Raw genomic sequence first — 16,408 nt, 5'->3', positions numbered from 1 at the left:
AAACATCACCATCACTATTTGAAAAAAGTCATTTTTTATCAAATCTAGACAGGCCCCATTTCCAGCAGCCATCACTCCAACACCTTATCCTTGTGTAATCATGCTAAATTGCTAATTTGGTACTAGAAAATCACTTGCCATTATATCAAACACTGCTGAAAGCTATTTGGTTCTTTAAATGATAATTAACATTGTCCTTGTGTTTGTTTTTGAGTTGCCACAGTATGCAATAGACTGGCATGTCTTAAGGTCAATATAAGGTAAAAAATGGCAAAAAAAGAAACAGCTTTCTCTAGAAACTCGTCAGTCAATCATTGTTTCATACAAAGGTGTACACTACAGTCTTCAAAGACAAAGGACAACTAACTCTAACAAGGACAGAAAGAGGTGTGAAAGGCCAGATGTACAACTAAACAAGAGAATAAGTACAACAGAGTCTCTAGTTTGAGAAATAGACGCCTCACATGTCCTCAGCTGACAGCTTCATTGAATTCTACCCGCTCAACACCAGTTTCATGTACAAGAGTAAAGAGAAGACTCAGGGGTGCAGGCCTTATGGGAAGAATTGCAAAGAAAAGGCCACTTTTGAAACAGAAAAACAAAAAGAAGGTTAGAGTGGGCAAAGAAACACAGACATTGGACAACAGATCATTGGAAATGAGTGTTATGGATTTTAACCCAGTTGAGCTTTTGTGGGATCAGCTAGACTGTAAGGTGCATGAGAAGACAAGACAGCCACATCTATGGCAAGTATTACAGGAAGTGTGGGGTGAAATGTCACCTGAGTATCTGGACAAACTGACAGCTAGAATGCCAAGGATCTGCAAAGCTGTCATTGCTACACGTGGAGGATTTTTTGATGAGAACTCTTTGAAGTAGTTTAAAAAGTTCTGAGAATTTTTTTTTCAAATTGTAATAGTAATTTTTCATGCTATTAATGTCCTGACTATACATTGTGATCAGTTGAATGCCACTTTGGTGAATTAAAGTACCAATTTCTTTCCATAAGAGCAAAATCTGTACATTATTCCAAACTTTTGGCCGTCGGTATATATAAATACTCACCGACCACTTTATTAGATGCACCTGTACACCCCACTTATCCATGCGATTATCTAATCAGCAGCAGCAGCACTTATCCATGCGATTATCTAATCAGCAGCAGCAGCAGTGCATGCATTAAATCATGCAGATACGGGTCAGGAGCTTCAGTTAATATTCACATCAACCATTAGAATGGGGAAAAATGTGATCTCAGTGATTTCAACCGTGGCATGATTGTTGGTGCCAGACGGGCTGGTCTGAATACTTCTGTAACTGCTGATCTCCAGGGATTTTCCTAGAATAAACTCTAGAGACTGTTGTGCGTGAAAATCCCATGAGATCAGCAGTTATAGAAATACTCATACTAGACCGCCTGGTACCAAAAATGGTTTATGTGAACATTAACTGAAGCTGCTGACCCGTATCTGCCTGATTTTATGCATGACACTGCTGCCACATGACTGGCTGATTAGATAATCGCATGGATAAGTGGGTGTACAGGTGTATCTAATAAAGTGGTCGGTGAGTGAATGTTATGTTATAATATAATATTTTAGTCATATTAAGAGTCTCAGCAAAACAGAGAAGATATATGTGTTTGTTTTTAGGACTTTTATCTCGATTACACTCATAATCCTATTCATCTTTTAGCCTCCCTGGGACAAACATGGCATAAATGACTACTTTTATCAATTTTTATTTCAGTTTATTCAAGCTTTATGATAATAGCTATAAAACACTTGATGTGTTCTTTATAGCTCACTTCATACTAATCTACATAATTCGTATAAAGCGTACTTCACAAATTTGGAGAGGAAAGACATGCCCAAGACTTAAATTAATGTCACCCAGTTGTAAATTAACTTCTAAAGTAGGCACCACAACACAAGGGAGGTTTTGAAAGAACTCTGAAGCAACCTTATTTTCACTATGGGTTCCTACGTGTTCAAATCAAAATAGACAGGGAGATTTTATAATAAGTACCTCTGAACTGTATTTCCTATTACAAAAAGTCAGATATATACAGTATTTAAGACCATCGTCCAATGGGTTCCACCAGGTTCAAACACTTTCAAGCTCAAATTGCAAGGAAGATTGTATAAAAGTACCTCTGAATTGTATTTCCAATTACAAAAAGTCGAGATATATATTTAGAACCAGAATCCAATCCTAAAATTATTGATGATAAAGACTAATAAAGACCCCAAAACTGTTTTGAGTCAACAGATCATCTCAATGGGATCTGATTTCCTATTATAAAAAACATACACTTTGATTCATCACTCTGAAAAACAGCAGAATTTTTAAAAAAAAATCACAAGAAACCCCAAACACATCCCACTCACTTCCCCTTCTCATGAGACCCAGGGCTGAACATTTCCTGTAGGTGCCATCCAGAGGAAGTCTGGAACATACTGCTGCTGCTGTTGCGCTTTCAGCTTATAACACAAACAGGTACGTCCACAGGACATGCTGAAGGACAGGCTATTTACTATATAAAGATCTGCCATCTTGACTGTAATTTCCTGGCCGAAAAAAGGTCAGAAGGATTGTGTCAAAGTAGAAGCTCATGTAAAGGAAGCCTATAAGTCATTGTGGATAATTGACATCATTTCTGCTGGAAACAAGCAGGAAACAATCATCATTTTCCTCTACATCACTTAAAATCTTAACTACATTGTTATATTTTCTGGAGAAAATGTGAGTGCAAAATCAGCAACTATGTGGTTGCTAGGGTTTTCTGGTTTTGGTTGCTAGTGCGTTGCCTGTTGTTTGTTAGATAGTTGCTAGGGTGGTTGTAAAGTGGCTGCTTATGACCAAAGTCTAAAGAGATCATTCTAAATCAATACAAGGGTGTTGTGGGTGGTTACAAGGGTGTTACTATGCGGTTGCAACAGTGCCTGTCCATTTTTTAGCTGTCTGGCAGTTTTTTTCCCATTAATTTTTCAAAAGGGATTTCATAAAATCCTTCATAAAAGAGTTCTAAGCCATGAACCAAACCAACCAGCTCCAAGGTGAATCACAACAATAGCAAACTTTAATTTGAAGCGAAAACGTATTTGACTGTGTATATAATTTTTCATGAGGGCATGAACTATAATTCCATGAAGCATTGCGATTGACAAAATCGAATCAAGTATAGAAGAATAGAAACAAAGTTTTTTTATTTTATTGCAAAACATTCTGATATTCGCAAATATATACGTAAGTAGCTTGAGAGTATTTGCAGACCGACTTGATTGCATCATTCACAGTGCATCATGGGAGTGGGTAGTCACTGCAGAGCATGTTTGGCACGCTTTGTTAGCCGCAATACTCTGATTGGTAAATGTTTTCTCTTCAGAAACATTAAACACGCTATTAAACATTATTTAAAGAAAAAGAATTTGAAAAAAAAAGTTTAAATTGCCTAATGCGGACTAATAGCATCAACAGAATATACCATTGATTAACAACGTCGGAGCACGCGGTAGGTTTGTCTTGAAAGGTTATTAAGTTACTGTTAAAATCAATTTCCATATGGAAAAAAATGCATGGGATAATTAACTGTACAATATATAAAATCAAATGGGAACTCAACAACTATGCTCGAAGGTCCCTAGATATGTCTCGATGTTGTTTGCCCTTTTTATCGTCCACCAAACTAAAATCTTTTAGTTTTATCATTTAGAAAAGTAATAGCATACCTCTCCACAACAAGCTTCATGATTTGAGGTATCATTCATGTCCATAGCACAGCCTGTTTAGCACGGGATTTGCTCAAATTTGAGAACTTAGGGTTAGGGGTTTGTTCAAATATTAGCTAACACCACCAATTCCAAACATTTCACTGAACTTCAAGGCATGGATTAGTAGTCTATAAAGGCCCGTGACCCCAAGTCTAGCTGACACATTTAGTTGTGTCTTTCAGCCCTCAATAGGACATCAAGCTGTCTGTAATTTTGGTATATAGAGCAAATGTAATATGTGTCAGATGATGTGGAACATGGAGAATGTCTGTTTGAGAATTGGTTTGTCTGTCAAAGCAGGAACCGAGAGGTGTTCGGTGCTGACCTCGGAGGGCAAGGACTTCCCAGTGCCCCTCTACAAAACAGCATGGGTGGCAGCTGACACAGGGACTTTGAGTTCTGTCTGTTCGTCTGCTCTGAAAAACTTGATGACCCCCACACAGACACAAACAACTGCCCCTGCACTGCAAAAACTTTTCTTACTCAGTTTTTGTCTTGTTTTTAAAATACCTAAACATTCTTAAAACAACATATATTTATTGGAAAAGCAAAATGTAAGTTTTTTTTTTTTTTTTTTTTTAAGCCTAAGAGAAATGTTATCATCTAATGTCACTTTGCTTCTCAAGTAAATGTATCTTGTTTTAAGGATGTTTCGACATTTTTACTGGAAAACAAGACATAAAAAAGGTAAAAATGCACAAAAAACATCTTGATTACTGTCGTAACCTCCCCCAACACCCCCAAAAACTGCCAGACAACCTCTAAAAAGATGTTGTGTCGATGTAGTGACACTAGGAGTTGCTCGAGAGCCCCGTACACCTCTATTCTTTTGAGAAAAGGCCAATGAGAATTGCCGAGTGGAATTTGCATGCCACTCCCCTGGACATACGGGTATAAAAGGAGAAGGAATGCCCACTCTCATTCAGGTTTTGTGCTGAGGAGCCGAGACAAGGTCCGGCCATTTCAGTGGCTAGTACAGCGTTGTGGCAAGAGGGACACAAGGTCTCGTTCCCTCAATCAGGGAATGGAGGTTACGACAGTAACCAAGATGTTCCCCTTCTGTCACTCACTCAACGTTTTGTCGATGTAGTGACACTAGGGGTCCCTGTAGAAAAACGGCACAACAGGTGAACTGTGTTACATGAACTGCTGATGCAGGTGCAAGCAAGCTGCTGCGTGCGTAATAGCAGGTGCATCAGTCTGCACGTGACCTCCCACAACGCCCCCAAAAGACGCCATGTATTTACCCACATCCCTGAGGGGGGGAAGTGACGTAACTAGTATGGGAGCAGGCCGTGCCAGCCGCTGCCTTTTCTCTCTATGTTTTATCTCCACAGAGTATTAGATCCAGCTGGGGCCATCTAACACTATTATATGCATCGGGGAAAGTGTTCTATCCCATTCCTATTCTTTCAGGGGGAAAAGACCTTGTGGAGACCACATCATACCCAAAGGGGAGGTCAACATGTGGCAATACGACACGTGGGCTCACCAGCCACACATAGAAGGGGCACGGTGGTAGGTCTTGCCTCGAAGGGGAGGAGCTCTACAAACACAGCGGCCAGGGGCAGAGATGGCCTTGCCCAAGAGAGATGCGGGTCTGCATCACAGGGGGTTACCTGAGTAATCTGCACCTGTGGAGCACCTATCCCAGTACAGGGCATATTAGTACCCGTAGTGGGTCTGGCTGCGAACTCCTCTGCCGAATTCATGAGCCACGGGGCTAGGGAGGAAGGACATCCAGGGTCCGTGACTTCGTGAACTCGAGTGGGGGTAAAAGCACATGCTTTCACCTCAGAGAAGGGGAAAGGCACTATACGTAAGCGATACACCCGGCCAGTTGTTCCGTATTACCAAACTCTACCTGTTCGTACCTGTCAAAACACGGGACGAAACCGGCTCAACCCGGAGCTTGTAAAATCTCGCAAAGGTATTGGGTGTAGCCCAGCCCGCTGCTCTGCAGATGTCTGCTAGAGAGGTGCCATGGGCCAGTGCCCACGAGGATGCCACACTCCTAGTAGAGTGTGCTCGTATTCCCAAAGGGGCGGGCACGGCCTGGGCCTGGTATGCCAGAGCGATGGCATCCACAATCCAGTGGGCAAGCCTCTGTTTGGAGACAGCGTTCCCTTTCCGCTGTCCACCGAAGCAGACAAAGAGCTGCTCAGAGCGTCTTAAGCTCTGTGTGCATTCCAAGTAGGTGCGCAAAGCACGCACCGGACACAGAAACGACAGGGTTGGGTCTGCCTCCTCCTGGGGCAGTGCTTGCAGGCTCACCACCTGATCTCTGAAGGGGGTCATGGGAAACTTGGTCACATAGCCCGGCCGAGGTCTCAGGATCACGTGAGAATTTGCCAGAACGAACTCCAGGCAAGTGTCGCTGACAGAAAACACTTGCAGGTCCCCAACCCTCTTGATGGAGGTGAACGCAATCAGGAGGGCTGTCTTCAAGGAGAGGGCTTTCAACTCGACTGACCTTAGTGGCTCAAAGGGGGCTCTGCGAAGGCCCAGGAGGACTGCGGAGAGATCCCATGAGGGGAAGAGGCGTGGCCTGGGAGTATTCAGCCTCCGGGCGCCTCTGAGGAACCTGATGATCAAGTCGTGCTTCCCTAGGGACTTACCGTTCACTGCGTTGTGGTGGGCCGCAATAGCGGCTATATATACCTTCAAGGTGGAAGGGGACAGCCGCCCCTCCAGCCTCTCCTGCAGGAAGGAAAGCAACGACTGCACATCTCTGGGGGTCTATGGCTCGGGAAGAACACCAATTCGCAAACAAGCACCACTTCAGGGCATAAAGCTGCCTCGTAGAGGGAGCTCTGGCCTGAGTGATCGTGTCTATCACTGCTGGTGGTAGGCCACTTAGGTCTTCCGCGTCCCAATATGGGGCCAATATGGGGCCACGAGGGTGACTCGTTCCTCATCCTCCCTGACCTTGCACAGGGTCTGTGAAAGTAAGCTCACTGGGGGGAACACATATTTATACGCCCACTTCCCTTAACGGGGCAAGAGCTGCCTCTGCGACTTTCATGAAGATGCGAGGGGACAGGGAGAGGCCGAAGGGGAGGACCTTGTACTGATACGCCCCGCCGTCGAAAGCAAACCGTAGGAAGGGTCTGTGTCGAGGTAAAACCGAGACGTGAAAGTACGCATCATTCAGGTCTACCGCCGCGAACCAATCTTGATGCCGGATGCACGTCAAAATGTGTTTCTGTGTTAGCATCTTGAACGGGAGTCTGTGTAAGGCCTGGATCAGAACTCACAGGTTCAAGATTGTAGCCAAGTCGGATGGTTATGGCCAGCCACCACAACGGGTTAAAAAAACGTTAGCCACACGTCCAAGCTACGGGCGAGGCGCACTAAAGGGACAATTGGGTCTGACGTACCTGGAGGTGGGGCCTCGCAGCGGGGAGGAGCAGGTGACGCCATGTCGAGGAGCGTTGCTTCGTCCCGAGGTGGCTGTGCTGAGGGGGACCTCGAAGCACTGACCTTGCTCTGCGTATCTGGCATAGGGCAGGTTAGCGACTGAGGAGGAGGACCTGTCGGGTCATCCTCGAGACTCGTCACAACCGGTTGGCCATAGGCATGGCGCAGCTGGGCACGCGAAAGCGGGGGGACCGCGTTCGCAGAGCCCTGGCTGCGAGTGCTCGGTGTCTGGTCACCGTGACAACGGCGGTCGTGAACACCGATTATGTGATCCAAGGAGTGAGGAAACCACTCTTTTTTGACAATTTGGGTACCGCAGCCCATTCGGGGTGCTGCGAACATAAAAAAGAAAGAAATAAAAGATTTACCTCCCGGCCCCCACCGGGGGATGGAGTGGTCTGGATACCAGCTCCATAGCGGACGTCTTGCTCCCTGGGTCATCTGTCTCAGGGGCGCTTAGGAGCCTTCCGGGTCCTCGTGTCGGCCCGTGAGATGGGGAGTGACAGCTTCCTGCGGGGGGCTCTATGCTGGGGCCGGGAGCTGGGCTCGGGCGGAGCCGCCCGGGATTTCGCCGCCGCAGGGGGATGCCATCGGCGAGCAGATGGGGTGCAGTATCTTGAGCTGCACCGGAGCAAGATGTGCTGGATGGCCTCCATCTGCTTCTTCACTGCTGAGAACTGCTGGGCGAAGTCCTCAACGGTGTCGCCGAAAAGTCCAATCTGGGAGATGGGCACATTGAGAAAGTGTGCTTTGTCAGCGTCCCTCATCTCGACCAGATTCAGCCACAGGTGGCGCTCCTGGACCACCAAGGTGGACATCGCCTGCCTGAGTGCTCACGCCATTACCTTCGTCGCCCGGAGGGCGAGGTCGGTCTCCAAGCACAGCTCCTGCAGCACATCGGGATCAGGACTACCCACGTGCAGTTCTTTTAGTGCCTTGGCCTGGTGTACCTGCAGGAGGGCCATGGCATGCAGGGCAGAGGCAGCCTGTCCAGCGGCACTGTAGGCTTTGGTCACCAGAAACGACATAGTCCTACAGGCTTTTGAGGGGAGCGCCAGACGATCCCGCCAGGTGGTGCCGTTTTGCGGGCACAGGTGCATTGCAACCACCTTATCCACCTGAGGGACCTCCGTGTACCTGTGGACCGCCCCACCGTCGAGGGTAGTGAGAGTGGGCAGCGAAAGTTCGTCGTGCACCTCTGGGAAGAAAGAAACCGGTGGGGGGGGGGCATGGCTGTGAGTGGCGCCCCGAACCCAGGAACCAATCATCAAGCCGTGAGCGCTCAGGGGAGGGTGGAGGGTTCCAGTCCAACCCGATATTCGCGGCGGCCCAGGCAAGCATGGCGGTCAGCTCTGCGTCAGCCTCAGACTGGGCGGGCAAACCCGAAGGTGGCAGCCCAGTTGAGTCCTCAGTGTCCAACATCGTCAGTGCGCTCTCCAATGCAGCAATCGAAGACTCATCCTGCTCGCAGTCCCCGAAAGAGACGTCAAGCTGGCCATGAGGCGGGCTGGTCTCATTTCGGAACTGGAAGGGAGCAAACGAGCGTGCTGGGGAATGGGAGGTCCGTGGGGAATTACCTGGTGAGACCGTGCCCACTGAACTCCCAAAATTGCCTCCAGCGCCAGCCGGGCCGGCCTCATACCCGTGGGTTGAAGGCGCAGCGCGGGGAGCGGCTAGAGTGGCTTTCCCGCTTCGGAAGAAGGAAAGCCGCGACCGCAACGTTGCCATGATCATATTCTCGCAATGAGAACATGAACCATCCACAAACGCTGCCTCAGTGTGATTGCTGCCCAGACACGTGAGGCAGCACCCGTGGCCGTCGGAGGCGGAGAGATAACGACCGCATCCAGGAATCACAACAAAGACAGAAAGGCATCTTTATAAAGATGCGTCTTTAAAAAGACATTCAACGTCAATGTGTGTGCTCTTAATAGAGAAAATATACTCTTTAGCAAGAATATACACTCTTTTAGCGCTGTTGAAGCGCCCAGGGGAGAAATCTGCACTCGTCATGCAGAAGGAGAGAAAGCCGCTGGAAATGTGCCATATATCCAACAGCATACACTTCTTAAGAGGTGAATGGAACAGCAGTAGTATTCAGCTCGCTGATAGTACAACCGCTTGGCTCTGAAGAAAAAATCTGAAAGAGAGCGGGCATTCGTTCTCCTTTTATACCCGTATCTCCGGGGGAGTGGCATGCAAATTCCACTCGCCAATTCTCATTGGCCTTTTCTCAAAAGAATAGAGGTGTTCGGGGCTCTCAAGAGCGACAAAACGTCGAGTGAGTGACAGAAGGGGAATTTGTTTTGTTTTTTTTGCAGTGTGCCAATCCACATGAAATACACTTTCCAGACTACAGACTACAAAACAGGGTAGTGAGGAAGTTCACAGAAGAAATAGAACATGCTGCAGCCACCTTCCCTTGATACGATCATAAAGGAATGTAGCGACTGATTATGCAAACTGACATGTTTGGGAGGTGATGTCAGATCAGAACCAGGAGAGTGGGTGGTACCAAATACTGCCAGTGCTGTTAAACTCTTATGTTACACATACAAACACACAGAGTTGAGATTTTTCTCTGTTTCCTCATAATCTGATCATGGAGGCACTTTTTAATGCCAAAATATGAACAACAGATGAAATGAGAAAGATCACAGGGGAAGCCAGTGGCAGTTGTAGCCAAAGGAAATGAGAAGCTGTTGTGAGAAATGCCAGAATTGTCCATCCATTTCCGACCTTTAGATTTATTGCAGTCAGCAGTGACAGTCTTTGGCACGGCTTCACAGGTTACATTGGCAAGTGGCAAAATTGTACTAACGGAACTGAATAAACTGACCATTTAAAAACATGTTTGACATATTTCACCTATACATAGACTGGCGGCCAAAAGTTTGGAAAAATGTACGGATTTTGCTCTTATGGAAAGAAATTGGTAATTTTATTCACCAAAATGGCATTCAACTGATCACAATGTATAGTCAGGACATTAATAATGTTAAAAATTACTATTACAATTTGAAAAAAATGTTCATAACTTGTCAGTTTGTCCAGATACTCAGGTGACATTTCACACCATGCTTCCTGTAGCACTTGCCATAGATGTGGCTGTCTTGTCGGGCACTTCTCACGCACCTTACATTCTAGTTGATCCCACAAAAGCTCAACGGGGTTAAGATCCATAACACTCTTTTCCAATTATCTGTTGTCCAATGTCTGTGTTTCTTTGCCCACTCTAACCTTTTCTTTTTGTTTTTCTGTTTCAAAAGTGGCTTTTTCTTTGCAATTCTTCCTATAAGGCCTGCACCTCTGAGTCTTCTCTTTACTGTTGTACATTAAACTGGTGTTGAGCAGGTAGAATTCAATGAAGCTGTCAGCTGAGGACATATGAGGCATCTATTTCTCAAACTAGAGACTCTGATGTACTTATCCTCTTGTTTAGTTGTACATCTGGTCTTCCACATCTCTCTCTGTCCTTGTTAGAGCCAGTTGTCCTTTGTCTTTGAAGACTGTAGTGTACACCTTTGTATGAAATCTTCAGTTTTTTGACAATTTCAAGCATTGTATAGCCTTAATTCCTCAAAACAATGATTGGTTTCTAGAAAAAGCAGTTTCTTTTTTGCCATTTTTGACCTAATATTGACCTTAAGACATACCAGTCTATTGCATACTGTGGCAACTCAAAAACAAAAACAAAGACAACGTTAAGCTTCATTCAACAAACCAAATAGCTTTTAGCTGTGTTTGATATAATGGCAAGTGATTTTCTAGTACCAAATTAGCAATTTAGCATGATTACTCAAGGATAAGGAGTTAGAGTGATGGCTGCTAGAAATGGGGCCTGTCTAGATTTGATCAAAAATGGTGCTGTTTTTTTACATCAGTAATGTCCTGACTATACTTTGTGATCAATTGAATGCCACTTTGTTGAATTAAAGTAACAATTTTCTTCCGAAACAGCAACATCTGTACATTATTCTAAACTTTTGGCCGCCAGTGTATATATACATATAGCTCAAAGAAAATAAGCTTATATGAGGACCCCCTAAATCTCATTACCGTAATGCAAAAAAAAAAAAAGCAATTGTCCTTTCTGTTAGAAAAAAAGATGAGAATTTATTTAAATTAAGTAGGCTATGTATACACCATGGTAGTATTTTGTTTTACTGCCTTTAATTGTTGCTGTTTAAAATAAACAATATTACAGTAATGATAATCTATAAGAAAAGTAATTTTAGGGGAACATGTGCTTAATTGCAACAAATCACAATGTAAAAAATTTAATGGTCCTAACAATATGCTTAAATTTATTCATGCAAAATATAAATTATTTAATACTTATTTTTATTTTGGGGTAAATTTTTACCTTAGTCATACTTTTATTTCAAATAAACAATTCTTTAAATAATTAAATAAAGAAGGGAAAGTATTATAAAAACATGAGGGTAAATACAGACTACTCAGAAAATCAGAAAATTCAACAATTGCATCAGCAAACTTACTACGTCAGTTTTCAACAGTTGCTACAAGGCTGTAACTGCCCAGGGTGTTTGTCTTGCGTATTTGCATATAATTTACATGACAGGATTGACGTTAAGGACATACCTTCCAAAACATGTATTTACCTGCACTACTTTAAATACACCTGAACCCTACTGCTGGGGAATCACATGGAAAACTGGCACTTTATTACTAAACATTAAGTTATTACTTATATTTCCTTATGAAGTGAATTTAAATAGAAATGGTGAAGAACAAAATAGCAAAAAATAAAAATAAAAAAAATAAAAACTATTCTAAATTTTGACAAAATTTAGAAAAAAAAAAAAAAGAATACATTGAACATGAACAGGATAAGGAAGTAATGCTTCACTGAAACCTTTACTTATGTCTTACAATGGTAAATCCGCATCAGTCATAATCTTGTTCTGAAATGCATTTGCTTCAGCATTCTCAAACCATTTACAGGCCAACAACAAACTGGACAGTGTCTTTTGAACTCTTCCTGAATCCAATAAAATGTGAAAAGTTACTAACCTGCCAAAACTATCCAATGCCAACATAGTGAAGCCAACATTGAGGCAGCAACATTTCTTTCACCTGAAAACACTTTGCTTGAAGAATGCTGAAATCCACAGCTGCTTAAAATATCTCTCTGCATTAGGATGTCAGTTATCTATATCAGATGACAGCAATTCAGTCTGCTAAATGGCCTGTCATTGCCCAGCAGCAGCCTGTTAAAGTGGAAGGAATTTTTAGAATGGACAGTTGACCCTTCGCTAAGTCCCACCTTAAAAGTGTTTCTGATCAATCTTAGCAACTGTTGCCATCCACCATTTCTCTAACAATCACTTGCTTTTTTCTAATGAGAGTCTATGGGAGTAATGTGTTTTTGAGGAGTTTTAAGTGGGATTTTATAGAAAAAAAAAAGAAAGAAAAAAACAATTAAACATTGTTGCTGTGTCACTTGTAATAGTGACACAGCAGTTACCTAGAGAGGATACACAAATGTTTTTCTCTTTCTGTTTATGTTAATCTTTAAATAAACCTTGAGATGAGCATTCTATGGATTAAACTGTCACCCCTCACCCCAACTGAACATGTATAATATCAGCAAGGATACCTACATTTGCTCCAAGGTAAATTAAATCTAATAACTTAACAATAATTAATTCAGGTCATAATAGATACGATAGTAAATAAAGAGTTCACAGCATCATAGTGAGTGTGTTATGAGACGTTATAAGCAGTTCTGTTCACTTACACTAATGTTATCAGGTGTGTTATTGCCATCAAATGACGCTTTTCCTTTTTAAGTTACTGTGATTATCGTTTGCCTCAATTCTGATTCAGTCTCCACAGTTTTCAATCAAATTTCTGTGTAATTTACAATTTCTTTTAGGAAAAACGTCAGATATTCTTTAAAATGTCACTCTTCATTCAAGCCAACATAAGAATATTTTAAATTCCATTTATGAGAATATTTAGCCAAAAACTGTGCCGTTTATGGCAGTCTCTCATTCATTCCTATGGGAAGTTCTGAAAAGCTTGTCAGAGCGAGCAACGGTAACCAAGGGGGGAGGAGCATAGCGAAGAGTCAGTAAGTCCTCTCAGTACAGGCTGTCCGTGTGCTGCTATTTTTATTTTATTTATGTGGATAGGACATATTTGGATGCAAGACTTCAAGACCAACTCAATTTCACAGACCACATCTCAAAGACAGCACGATCGTGTAGATTTACACTCTACAATATCAGAAAGATAAGAACCTTCCTCTCTGAACATGCCACACAACTTCTTGGCCAGTCACTTGTCATAACTAGACTGGACTACTGTAACGCTCTCATTGCAGGCCTCCCTACATGCGCAATTAGACCCCTGCAAATGATCCAGAATGCAGCAGCACGTCTGGTCTTTAATGAACAAAAGAGAGCGCATGTTACATCACTCCTTGTCTCTCTTCACTGGCTGCCGGTTGATGCACATATCAAATTCAAGGCTCTGATGCTGGCATAGAGAACAGTCACTGGGTCTGCTCCAGTGTACCTAAAATAATTTTTGCAGAGCTACGTTCCCAGCATGGCTACAATGGTAGGGCTGGTCTGGTTTGCTGGTTTTAGAGGGGTTTTTTGGTACTTGAGTCGCCGGCAACCATCTAAACTTGTGTAAAAACTGTTTGACTAAAACAGCCACCTTTGGCTAAACCAGCTGTTTTCTCCAGCATGGATATCAGCCTCTCACTGTGCTGTCCAGCTGAATAGTGAATGTCTGCTGAATGGCCCATTTCCTACCTGCATTTTTTGTTCTTGTACTGTGTGAACTGGACATTTTTGGATGCAAGACCCCAAAACCACTGTGCTGTTTGTAGATTAAAAGAGTGTTTTTTTGTTTTACTAAAGGAGCATTGACCTTCAGTTATAATGCATGTCTGCTTTTCCCTTTTTCCCAGCCCTAGCTGCCCACTTATTTTGACATGAGCCTTTCCTGTGCAGCTCCATGTAAGATGGCTGCTTTATGTGGAAGACAATAAGGAAATGACCTAGCATGTGTGCATCTGAGGACACATAGATATGGACTCTCCAAATGAAACTGAGAGAGAGGGAAAGAGAACGTGAGCAAGAGAAAGAGATGACATCATGGCAAAGTTAGGTAGGAGGATGGAGAAGTCCTGTAATGCAACACTGTAGATAAACATGAGACAGCTGTATTTATGAAAACTAACACTGAAGGCCTTCTCCAGCTTTTGTGCAGGATGCATTATCTGGTCTGGCAAACCGTAAAGCAATAGTCCCCAATGTTCAGGCACCAAAGCAAGATGTGAGGACAAAGATCCATACATCCAACAGTGGTCTACAGTTTACAATAATGCAGCAACTGGCTCCAAACAAAACAATATGGGACAATCAGTTTCTGCCCACTTAGTAGGGACAGTTGTGTGGACAGCAGTTCAAAACAGAATTAGGAGACAGACGGTGTGTCTGTGGTATCTTTAAACCCCATTGTGCATGGCTTCTTTAGTTCAATTAAATCCAGATTAAGATACTCTTACAATCTTATTATAAAGCAGGTATTATTGGTGGTCATCCTGAATAATAAACATATAGTTGTGTATTTTAATGATGTTGTCAGTTCTTGTTCTTCTTATTTACAGTAGTGAGGAGAGGAGGGATGCTGGGTCAAAACAGGTTGCACATGCTAAGGCTGAGACAAAAAGCAGCGACAGACAAATATATTGTATACAGTATATGATCAAATGATAGAGCCTGGCAGATTAATCATCATTTTATCTGTAATTGAATTAATTACAATATTTGTTGGCCAAAACAATGGTTTCATAGGGTGAATACAGGTACAGGGACACTTTCTGATAATTCGCCATTGACATTGTTTTAAAATATGAAGGAAATGGCTTCGCACCTCAGACAATACTGTTTTAAATAGTTCAGACCTTTTTGTATTTAATTAAGAAATATTAAATGCAAAAATGTAGGAGTCCGACTTTACCTATTTTTTGTAAATGCCTTTTACATTTTGGCTGTTTCATGAATTGTTTTGTGTTTTATATTGGCTTTATTGCTTAAATTTAACTGAAAACCCTATAAAAAGCTTCTTTTTTTTCTTCTTCTTTTTATCTGGAATTACATTAATTACAATATTTGTTGGCCAAAACAATGTTTTGTGGCGAATACAGGTAAAGTGGGACACTTTGTGATAATTTGTCATTCCAGGACAATAATGGCGAAAATGTTAAATATTGCCAATAAGGTTTGTGTATATACAGAAATTGACTAAAAATAAATGCCATGAGAAATATTCACTGGAGTAAGTCTCTCCAACACGATACTGGCCATCGACCACCCCAATAAAGCACATTTTAATAACTAATAAACTAATATTGGTCAAATGTTTTCTTTCTTTCAGAGGGATGAAAAGATTCGAGTCACAGAGTTGGTTTCACACAAGTTCACAGCCTTCTGCATCACTATCACAGCAAAGATTCAAGTTTTAAAATAGTCGGGAAATATTGCGTTAAAAACACTTACATATCTCCGCAGTTTTTTCTCGGGAGGTGACTTTCTCAGCCACCCTTGACAGATGATTTCTCCTCCACTCATTTTCCGAAAAGAAAAATCACCGCAGTAATATCACTTTGAACTGATTAGATGATGCAGTTCCATCTATATTGAACGGGTGTGAAACTGTTATGTAGATGTAAAGCGCACTTTGCTATAGCGATCCGGTGCGTCATTTAGTGATGATGCGAGTAGCGCTCGGCGCGTCCTCTGCGCACTGTAAACATTACACGAGTCGGGAAACAACCCGAGATAGACGGTTGACGCGAGATAAGGAGGAGTAAACGAGTTGTACGGTGATGTAGGAAGTGCTGTTGGGTGTCTGCTGTTTGTTGTCCCACTCATATACACACCACGCCCACAGAACTGAGGGGACGGGACTCTCTCTGTGTGTGTAGGGATGAACAAAGTAACAATGAACCGCACGCGTGAAATTCACTGCGCTGACACCGGCCAATTAAACTCACACATATGATAAATGTACTTAGAATACACGACATGGCGACCTTTTAACTCTATATAAAGTTTGGGAAAGTGTATTTAAGCAAATGGAAAAACATTTTTTGAGAAATTTTACCTTTTGTAAGAACATAAATAAAAACTGACTTTCAGGGAGTGTCTAATGTCCCTCATTTATTACAG

General features: G+C 42.8%; 1 protein-coding gene across 1 annotated transcript in view; it reads right to left on the bottom strand.

Annotated features, from left to right (window-relative positions):
* Window positions 1-16,070, bottom strand: part of gab2 (GRB2-associated binding protein 2) — a 155,909-nt gene extending 139,839 nt beyond the window's left edge. Inside the window, exon 1 of the mRNA XM_051665286.1 lies at window positions 15,737-16,070. Coding sequence (XP_051521246.1) covers window positions 15,737-15,808 — 72 coding nt within the window. The 5' untranslated portion in view covers window positions 15,809-16,070. The remainder of the gene's footprint in view (window positions 1-15,736) is intronic.
* Window positions 16,071-16,408: the final 338 nt, after the last annotated feature.

The sequence above is a fragment of the Myxocyprinus asiaticus genome, chromosome 31 (genome assembly GCF_019703515.2).
Source record: "Myxocyprinus asiaticus isolate MX2 ecotype Aquarium Trade chromosome 31, UBuf_Myxa_2, whole genome shotgun sequence".
Lineage (NCBI taxonomy): Eukaryota > Metazoa > Chordata > Actinopteri > Cypriniformes > Catostomidae > Myxocyprinus > Myxocyprinus asiaticus.
This window is presented reverse-complemented; position numbering and strand designations above follow the sequence as displayed.